The sequence below is a fragment of the Lolium rigidum genome, chromosome 2 (genome assembly GCF_022539505.1).
Source record: "Lolium rigidum isolate FL_2022 chromosome 2, APGP_CSIRO_Lrig_0.1, whole genome shotgun sequence".
NCBI lineage: Eukaryota > Viridiplantae > Streptophyta > Magnoliopsida > Poales > Poaceae > Lolium > Lolium rigidum.
Genome location: NC_061509.1, coordinates 133,891,512 through 133,902,203, shown reverse-complemented (window position 1 = coordinate 133,902,203; position 10,692 = coordinate 133,891,512). Strand labels below are relative to the sequence as shown.

Sequence of the window (10,692 nt, the reverse complement as noted above, 5' to 3'; positions counted from 1 at the left end):
CCCCACCAGAGATGCGGTTTAAAAGACTCCCAGAGAAATCTCGTTTCCCGGTCTCGGAAATACCCACAAAATCTAAACAATGATCCGTTATACAATCCGCGATATGTAAATGTTTAGCCAAGTCTTTAAGACCTCTGCTATTCGAGAACATACCATTCATTGCACAACCATTGTAGATTTTGTGGATTTAACCTTAGAAGAAAAATTAGATTTCTTAGAAGCAGATTTAGCTTTGGATTTCCGACTAGATGCTTTAAGATCATAAACAGAACTTAGCATCATCTCATCCAAATCTACCTCCGCTACCTCTCCGACTAGATGAGTAAGAAGCTGACCATCTAATGTGGCACTCAGCTCTTCCTCATCCTGTGTAGAGAATTCCGACTTAGCTGAAACTTTGGATTTGACCTTTAATCTGTCAAATTCCATATGTCTCAAAGCTGTAGCCGAAATGGATATATCATTTTTATTAGATCCTAAACTGACCCCTACACTAGCAAGTTTAGACGATATCACATTATCCGAAAAAGGTAAAAAAGATTTGGAACTTGATTTCATACCACATGGGTCGAGATTTATCGCCGCCTTGCGACGCATAGCCTTCGTCATGGTATCTTCATCCGTCGCCTTCGCCCCATCAGCTTCCATAGCATGGCGTGAGCTACGCCTATGGATGGCCGGTGGCTGTTGTCGTGGAGGAACCACCGACTTGGGCGATGGGGGCGGTGAGGCCGCAGCTGAAGACGCACTTGAAGACATCCTAGCGGCAAGACATATTTGATCCACCCTAACATATTGAACTTTTCTTTTCTTATTTTAACCCAATTAACCAACATATGATGAATGAAAAAAAATGTTGCAGCCAAATTAATTTAAATGTTGTACATCTAAATAAACAATATAGCTCAGAGGCAATGTAGTCCACCAAATAAATAACATAGTTCACAATAAAGCAAATAAACGGAGCTGGCATGACTAGTCGTTTTCTGTTAATGCCCACTGATACTCAATTAGATTCGCTTGAAGTCGATCATGAATGTGGCGATCATGGAGCTCATGATGCATACGGAGAAACTCCTCAAACCATGATGCCCCAGTATGCGGCTTAATCGGCTCACCCTAAAATTGCCACCCTTGATCATGGAGGTCATTATTACACTCATCCCCAACTTTCATGTTGTACATGATCACACAAGCAGTCATCACCTTCCACGTAGTCTCAACGCTCCATGTTCTAGCGGGGTGATGAATAATAGCCCACCGAGGCACACCAAATGTCCGATCTACATCTTTCCTACAAGTCTCTTGTTTCTTAGCAAACCTCCTCCTTTTCTCTTCTTCCGGTGCACATATTGTCTTCACAGATGTGGACCAGTCATGATAGATGCCATCAACTGCATATTAGGGCTTATTGTATGCATTTCCATTGATCTCATAGTGAATCAATGGATCACGTACTGCCTTCTACAAACCTGGGAATACCAGAGAGCATTGGAGAATGTTGATGTCAATGTGGGAACTTGCCATGCCGAAGAAAGAGTGTCAAATCCATAGATCTTGTGAGAAGCAGTGCCTCAAGAATAACAGTGCATCACTCCGCATGCCTCCTATACTGCCACCGCCATGCTAAGGAACAATACTTTCACTCCCAATGCATATATTCTATGATTCAAATCATCCCCACTACCCCCTTGCCTCGTTGATCTACAACAACCATGCAATGTTGGTAAAATTTGGCTCTCTCCAGTAAACCTTGTCGAACACCGCAATCACGTTTTGCAAAAACTTGTATATCTAGTCAAAGCATGTGGTCTCACTCATTCACGGGTACTCATCGATAGTGGGCCAATCGGTGGCACCGACAACGTCGAGGGGCGAGGCGGACGCCGCGGCAGGGTTGGGGTGCAGGAGGAGGGCGCGCGACTTGGGTGTCGAGTGGCTAGTTAGTGTACCACATACGCGCTTGTTGTCTGCAATGACGCATTTGCTACCCACGCAGTGTTTACGTCAGGCAGCTAAACTTGAGTTCTACGTCACCTACCACTGAAAGCATAGTGCCGGTTAAATCCTGGAATAAATCCAAGTAAATGCAAACACCTATGCTAAGTCTAGGACTTGAACCTAGGTGAGCTGGTTCCACCACAAGAAACCTAACCATCAGTGTTTGCCACCTCGTTGTACTTATAAAGCTTCACTTCAAATGAAAATACAAGTTTTTCCTGTGTATCAGTTCCAGATTTCTGGTTGCTTCCACGCAAGATATCAGTGTCTCGCTCAAAGCGACACGATAGCAAGCATGAAAACTACAGGCCATGAGCAGACCAAGTGTATGTGCCAATTGTCAACAACGTCAGTACACGTGGTACGGCACTACTGCACCTGATGGTCCAGGCTGCAACCACCATGTATACGAGCGACAGTTGCTCTAAACAGAGTTATTTCGACCTCATATTGACCTGGTGGTTAACACCTGCACCATACAGCTAAATCGCACATACACGTATATCTTCTACAAGTCCAACGCAAAGTCTACATGCAATGAAGACATCAACGTCCAGCATGCAGATGGGACATCTTGACGTGCACACACAGACCACAGCGATATCAACGTCTCAGTTCCACAAACCAAAAGGCCAACAGGATGCAAGAATCATGGCAAACAAATATACAGTATGCTAATTACTGGCGGTACTGCAAAGATAAGAGCAATCCAATCTAATGTGTTCCTCCAGTACTTGGTTCGGAAAGGAAGAGAGCAAATGAATGCCTAGTGCCAGACCCTATTCACATTTAACAGATGTGCGCGGTTCCTAGGAGCATTATTACAACATTTACCATGTTAGCCTGGCTACTTGCTGGCTGGTGGATTCCCCTTACTAGCCCCGTTATTCACCTTCACCACCAGGTTATATTGGCGATTAGCTGGCGATCCAGTGCCGGGAGCCACATTCCTAGCTGGTGGTCCTGTCGCAGGAGCCGTATTCTTAGCTAGTGCTCCAGTGCCTGGAGCCGCACTCCTGGCCGCTGCTCCAGTGGCGGGAGCTGAATTCTTAGCTACTGTTCCAGTGCCTGGAGACACGTTCCTGGCTGCTGCTCTGACGCCGGGAGGCGTATTCTTAGCTAGTGTTCCAGTGCCTGGAGACGCATTCCTGAGTGGTGCTCCAGCGCCGGGAGCCACAATCTTACCTAGTGTTCCAGTGCCTGGAGACACGATCCTGGCTGCTGCTCCGGCAACGGGAGGCGTATTCTTAGCCAGTGTTCCAGTGCCTGGAGACACATTCCTGACTGCTGCTCCGGTGCCGGTGGCTGCATTCCTGGCTGGTGTTCCAGCAATGGGAGCTGCATTCCTGGCTTGTGCTACGGCGCTGCCAGCCACATTCCTGGCTGGTACTCCGGCGCCGGGAACCGCATTACTGGCTAGTGTTCCAGTGCCGGGAGCCACATTCCTGGCTAGTGTTCCAGCGCTCGAAGCCGCATTCCTGGCTGGTGTTCCAGCGCCAGGAGCCGCAATCTTGGTCATTCCATTACTTTTTGAGTTCGTGGCATGCTGCTTCTGGGACATAATTTCTTGGCACCTATTTTGTTTTCCTGCGGTGCCTGGACCAGTTGGTTGCCCCCCTAATGCTTTACTCAGCACACCAGCATTGCCTGTGCCAACAAGGCCACCAGAGGTGACTGTCGGTGGAAAGGTCGCTCCATGCGAACCTAGAGTTTTGGTCTTCTTCATGGTTGCTGCTGTAAAAATAGGGATGCTTTTCCCAGCTGTGGGTAACTGTTTCGGTTGTTTCTTCTGGCTGGCAATGGCAGCTTGAGCTCCAGGAGCAATTCTGACACCTATGCTCTTATCTATACCCAAGCATCCTTGGGCAACAAAGCGATCAAACTCCAGCATGTCAGCATCCTTGGAATCTATGATGTCCTCAGCCTTGGGATCTATGATGTCGTCAGCCTTGGGATCAATGATCTCCTCAGCCTTGGGATCTATGATCTCCTCAGCCTTGGGGTCTACAATATCTGGCTGCTTCACATCTTCAGGAAACAAGTCCTCCATCGTGACTACACAGAACGTGGAGTCATCGTCGATCTCCATACTGTCGCATGGGCCAGACACTGGTGTGGTGCTCAATGTTCTATCACCTTCCAACAAATTAGCACTAGCAGATTGTTCCGGGGGATTAACTCCTGCAACTTCTGGCACAACATTAACTTGCTCAGTTGACTGTGTAGTCAAAACAGAAGGAGATGGTGCCGGGGCACTACAATTTGGAAGTTCTGGGTGTTGAGCACTACCAGGCTGTGGCCCAGACTCACCAGCCATAGTGGATGATTTGGAGCTTGCAGAAGTTTTCGAAGATCCTGTTCCTCGAGATCTTATATGCACAGCTTTTGTAGATTGTGCAGCTTTCAACAAGTTTGTGGCCACACTAGGTGTGGCGATTCGTCCACCAGCAGCAATAGCTGCAGCTTGTATCGAGGAAGGAGCATTTGTAAGATTTGCTTGTGCAGCTTGCTTCTTCGTGTTATTTCTTGACTTGTTTGAAGTATTTGACACTCTTAAGGGTGCAACTTGGGCAGGAGCTTGTTGCACCTGAGGAAGTGGCATCTGCACTTGAACTGGCACAGGCACGGGGGCTGAGACTGGCACTGGTACTGGCAATGGGAGTGATGAAGAGGATGTTGCAGATTTTAACTCAGCTGTTGCAGTACCAGATACTGGAGCATGATGTTGAGTGCTTTGTTGTGAAATTCCTGTACGAAAAAGCTTAAATGAGCACCAAAAGGCTAGCACGAGATATAGATTGCCAGAATAGAATTACATCTGAGATGGTGAGATATGCAACGAAGCTATATGATGTTTGAGCTGTCGATAGTTCAGCAAAGAAGCATTATTCTGAATGACAGAGATTTACTGACAATGTACAAGAATTTTATAAATACCTGTTCTTAATGCAGATAATCCAGGCCTCCGCACAGGCATACCAAGAGCCATAGAAAATGCCTTTTGAGTAGCTTTTATATCAAAGTTCGAAGCTGGTTTAGCGTTAACAGGCTTGGTTGTTCCTTGACGCTTGGAAATTACTGCCCATCTCTGAAAAGAGCAATATACATTACTACTACTATTCTACAGAGAAAAATGTGCATGGGGACAAGAATGTCACATCATGCTAATCATTATATTATATTATTATAAGGCAATTACATGCAAATAAGAACTAATCAAACAGGCACGGTAAGATTGAAGATGGAACCTGTATATTGACTAATGGATTACAAGCACAGCAATATAACAATTGCAACAAGAAGCACATGTGTTTGGAGTATTTGCATACTTATCTTAGCATATTTGTAAAGCATTTTACCAATTTACCATAAGTTGGGGTGACTTGTTAAAATTACACGTATGTAAACAAGGATGAACTGCAGCATCATAACAGGTGCTAGTGTGCAATTTACAAGGTGACCACAGGGTTACCTGAGATAATTGAATAGCAGTTCTTGCACTATCAAAGCTATATTTATGCAGAATGTCATGCCAATTTCCTTCACCACACTTATGTACACCAGTCGTTAAGTCCGCATCCTCCTCTTTCGACCATGGTTTAGGCTTCTTTTTCTTTTTGTGAGGTCCATTTCCATCAAAAGGATCAAGAGATAACCCTGTATAGGATGCCTGTTTTGAGTTGGAAACTGGACCTGTACCATTTGTTAGACGGTGACTCTGACCAAGCTGTTTGTCAGATGGAACACGCGGTATCTTCTCATTTGGAGTATTTAGCACCGCAACTTCTGGGTTAGCACGATGACTAGAAGCTTGTTCACGTGAAGATCCATACATTAAGATCTGCAGTTTATATAACAGGATCAAGTGTCATTGTGCACGTCTAAATATCAAGAAAATTATAGTGCAAATATGCAATACAGCAGATAGTACATGGCACGATTGCACGACAATTGACATTGTAAATAATATACGAAATTGCTAAAGAAACTAGAGGTTTGTCTTTTCTGTAAACTAAATGATACAGAAGACTGTCATAAGAACTGTTTTATGTTAACAAATCCTTACACTTTTTTATAGACTACTCTAGCCAGTAATAAGAACTACATTTGGGTGTACACATTCAAATAAAACTGTGAGTAATACTTCCAGTTGTAGTATAGTTGAAATACATACATTTATAAGTAAAAGCAATTTTCAAGAAAAATCTAGGATTATATTTTCATTTTCCTGATTCAGATGTTCAAAAAGATTCTTGACTGCCCATACAGAGTTTGAACTGCACATATCCTGTAGGCTACACTCTTCCGTAACTGGAGGGGACGAACATGGTTAACACTCTTTTGTAACCACAGGGGGCAAACAGTATGGCCCTTTTGTCTTGCTGCATATAAAGATAGAGGCAGATTCAAAGTTGCAGTTCCAGAATTGGTTGATCAATCAGCTTCTGTAGACGCTACTAGTTCTTGAAACTTGATAGAGTGAAACTTGCAATTCTGTGACATTCTAGGAAGTCCATCTAGTAAATAAAATAAAACGAAACACTATACTCGATAAAACAAGAAACTTGGAGCTCCCGTAAGAACTCAATCTTCATTAACGAATTCATAATACTTTTCATACAGACGAACCATTTTCACTATCCTATGCTTTCTGGTTAAACAACAAGCTTTATTTCCCATCTGATAACAAGGCATCAATCAAGCTTTTGAGCAGAGCCATCATTGTGCATCAATCATCTTCAATATAGGTTCATACTGAAGAATAAACTGCATCAGCAGTTCTTGAAGTATTGAAGGGGTGTGAAGTTAGTCCTATTCTATTGAAGTGCGCATTCTAGTCCCTGTAGTAGCTTAAGATAGGTTTGGTTCTAAGAAAACCAGATCGAAAGGAATGTGAGATTTCCTAGGAATCTTAACATGGGAATGAGATAACATAAGATGAGTTGTTGGGTAGCTATATCAGAACTGCTAAGAAAATAATTCTAACCTGTTAACGAGAATATATTATGTAGACTAATACATGCCTTACAAACTTACACAGAATAAATCCCGAAGTAGGGCACTGGGGCTATTATCGGTCTATGACAGAAACTCGACAATTCCAACAGAAGATATAATCGTATTGTTTATAATACGATGTGAGAACGAATTGGCTGCACGCATCATGTCAAGGTCACGTTGTAAAATAGCAAGACGTAACGGATTGAATTTTCTCAACACCCTTGGTCGAATAATTTTTTATTAGTGATGTAGGCCTAGATGAGCGAGGTCCTAAATTGGATGGACATGATGTCCTTCACAAAATAATACAATTCAATCATTATGTCTGAATCAAAACAATATTGAAGGTCTGGCTTTTTTAGGAAGATAAATGAGGTGTCGATGGGTTCCAGAGTTGGAAGCAATCTAAGATAGGCACCTGTTTCAAATGAAATCCTAATGCCGCAAAGCGCAAACAACTGAGAGCTTATCATGGTAATCTAGAATTCCTAACTAACATTCCAAGAGCATATGCCAAACGCGGGAATCATACCAGATTACCCCGTAAATCCCACTAATCTTGAACAGATTCCTGCAACCAAACGCACGCTAAGTGAGTGAACGTGAGTCCTGGGCAGCTCAACTCAGCGCTAACCGCAGACACATAGCCAGAAGTTCTCTTGGCGGCAAAACTCATGCCATTGCAGCATTCTGGGCACGTGGCTGTGGTCAAAGCGCCACTCGTGCCGGTCACCGCTGAGTCCGGCTGCTCAAAATCCACGGTGATTCACTTAAGGTACTATGAAGGACTGGAACATGTACTTCCATAGATTTGGGACTAGCTTGACAACACCTAAACGCTTTTACGATGGCAGGTTCCTCTGTTGGATATGTTAGTTACACGTTCACTATATGAACTTCCTACTGCACAACAGCATTACTAATAAGTAACCCAAGTAGGTCACACCTTGCAAATCCTTCTGGATAAAATTATAATAAAGGGTCTGCATAGACAAGCCAATAATAAATTACATGGCATGCCCTCAAATACTGGTTTGTGGCGCAATAGGACACAATGACCTTAACCAGATGCCAAAACCAAATTTCATGCACATCTCGCACTCAATTCTGAATATGTTTGATCATAGAACCAAAGAAAAAAATGCAAACACCAACTACTCTGATGGTGTCTAAGCTAATGTCACGTGAAGGCTTTAGTTGGTGCAGCAAATCGTAGGAAATCAATCTATATCCTTTTAATTTAAGAGGATCGTGTCTCTAGAGTTAGTTTCCAAGTTATTTAGTACTTTCCAAGTTTGTTAGGATTCTGGCCGTAGGCCTCAAGTAATGCACGTGGGCTATTTATGCCTGCCCTAGACCCTTATGGGAAATCAAATAAAGAATCAGATCTATTATCTCCCCAGCCCACATTACTTCTTCTTCTGCCTCTGTTGTGCGATAACCCCTCCACGGCTGGAGTCGCGCTACAGAGGTCCAGGGGTTTGGTGTATTACCCTCCACGTGACAACTTGGTATCAGATTCAGATCCATCCGCGACATCAACCAGCAGACCCATGCGCATAACTTGGCGATCTTGAAGGTGGAGTCAGGAGAGAGCCCTGCGGCTAGCAGCAAAGATGGCATCTTGCGGTCCAGGGGTTTGGGCGTATTACCCTCTACGTGACAGCTAAATAGCTAATATAACCGGGGAGCTCAAGAATGCATATAAATAAGGCAAAGGCGTTAAACAAGACAATTAGGATTTTGGCATTCCAAATCCAGAATGAGCATCTGAGGCCATGTACAATGGGAAGTGCTTAGAGAAGGCTTACATAAATGAACCAGACATTTTCATAAGCAGCAATGCTTATTTCTATAGGAGAGGTGGCTAGTTAAGCACCTTCCTTATATAAATATATAAGCACAAGTGCTTAAGCAAAAACCCTGGTTATTTTTCTAAGCATCTCCCTAAGCACATTACATTGTAAATGCCGTGATAAGCAAATCATATAATGTTCAGTACAGAAATATATTGCTTGTGACGGAAAAAAAAAGCGATACCTTGGCGAACCCTGAGGCCTCGGCTAGAGCCTCGCTGCTCGGGGTAGGAGAGGGTTCAATCTCACATTCCAAGTCGCTCTCATCGCCCTGCGGTCATCAATCAGGGAAACATAAGTAACCAGAGTACCGTCAGACTAAGATAAAGCAACAGTGGAACTAAATGAATTCCTGTAACAATGCTAGTAGGTGTTAGGATCTAACAGTGCGTCAGCAGGAGGATCCTGGCTAACGGACAGCAGGAAGCTAGTTGAAATTGTGAAAATAATTCGAACCAGAGGTTGGGCGCTTTGGTCGACCAGCTCGACGAAGTCGTGGCCGTAGGCCAAGTAGCGCCAGAGCATCTGGTAATCGCGGGCGGAGGTGATCCCCGTGGCCGTCTTGGCGACCAGCGCCCTCCAGTCGATCCTCCTCCTCTCCGCGTGCTGCGACACCTCCTGAAGGACCGTCAGGACCTGAGTGGGCGAGTACCTGCGGGAAGATCGAGCGGCGCGCTAAAACCCTAGGGTGAAATTGGGGGGCAGCGGCTGGTGCACGGGAAGGGGGAGGAGAAGGACGGACTTGTGGAGGATGAGGTACACGTCGTCCTCGGAGAGATCCCGCTTCCGCTTCCCCGTCGCCGGCGCCGCCGCCGGAGCCGGAGCAGGAGCCGCCGCCGCCATCTCGAAGTCTGTTGATTCGTCGGCGCTTCCGCGGTTAGTTGGGGAACTGTTTTTTTTTCAGTCTATAATAACTTTTGGGACTTCGGGAATGGATAGGCCAGCCAAGGACCAAGGTGCAGCGAAGAGATGTTTGATGGGGCCCTTACACGTTATCATATCCAGCCCAGCCCATATATGTCAATCAATCTGTAAGGGCATCTACAACGGGGCGACGCAAACGGACGGTCGACCATTTGCGTCCACGGAGACCGAAAATACGTCTCGGACCTCGCTCCGGCGGGCGACACAAAGTGACCGGGCCATCCGCGGCGACATAAACCTGGCCTAAATATGTGCCAGGGTTGCGTCTCCGCGGACGCTGCGCGGTCGCGCTGAGTGTCGCCAAAACTTATGATGGAGTACGTTAGCTCTCTCACTGTGTGGGTTTGTCGTGCGTCAAGCGTCTGACATCCGGTGATTTGTAGACCTATTGGAATGGACGCAATAAGAGCGACATCGAGACCATGATCTACGGCGGCAGCTTCGTTGGGGACGCCGGGGCCGGGACAGGGCCGCATGATCAGTGGCCACCGACGCAAGATGGAGAGGACATCGATGCCGCACGGCTATTCTCCACCCAGTCCACGCAGGCAACAACCGTCTGCGTTGACGACTATGAGGACGCGCCAACATGGCATGTCCTCACCACGGGTGATGGTACCCAGAAGAAGGGGAGAGCCACAGGACACAAGGATTCAACGATGACAAGGACAAGTGTCACGCGTGGCTGGTGATCTGCCATAACTGTATTAATGGCGCCCAACAAAAGGGCAAGGTGTACTGGGTCAAGGTGATGCAGGAGTACAATGAGAGAAAGCTTCACGTGTTGTACGAGATACCAAGCCCTCGCACGGAAGAGTCCATCAGAAAAGATGGAGCTACATTAAACAAGAGACAAGCAAAGTTTTGCTTCGTCGTCGAACATGTTGTGAACAACCCCATTAGTGGCGCT

General features: G+C 45.5%; 1 protein-coding gene across 1 annotated transcript; it reads right to left on the bottom strand.

Annotated features, from left to right (window-relative positions):
- Positions 1-2,595: 2,595 nt before the first annotated feature.
- Positions 2,596-9,873, bottom strand: LOC124690128. Its single transcript, XM_047223560.1, has 7 exons — positions 9,848-9,873; positions 9,601-9,747; positions 9,315-9,510; positions 9,043-9,129; positions 5,474-5,842; positions 4,939-5,089; positions 2,596-4,749 (listed from the first exon to the last, which is right to left on the bottom strand). The coding sequence occupies exons 1-7, from the start codon at positions 9,871-9,873 to the stop codon at positions 2,849-2,851; spliced, it is 2,877 nt and encodes a 958-aa protein (XP_047079516.1). The 3' UTR covers positions 2,596-2,848.
- Positions 9,874-10,692: the final 819 nt, after the last annotated feature.

Coding starts and splice junctions, on each gene's coding strand:
- LOC124690128 (XM_047223560.1), bottom strand. CDS start 9,873: ATGGGCTGGGCTGGATATGATAACGT. Junction 9,748..9,847: donor TGGGCTGGATATGATAACGT/GTAAGGGCCCCA, acceptor AAAAAAAAACAG/TTCCCCAACTAACCGCGGAA. Junction 9,130..9,314: donor ACCAAAGCGCCCAACCTCTG/GTTCGAATTATT, acceptor TGATGACCGCAG/GGCGATGAGAGCGACTTGGA.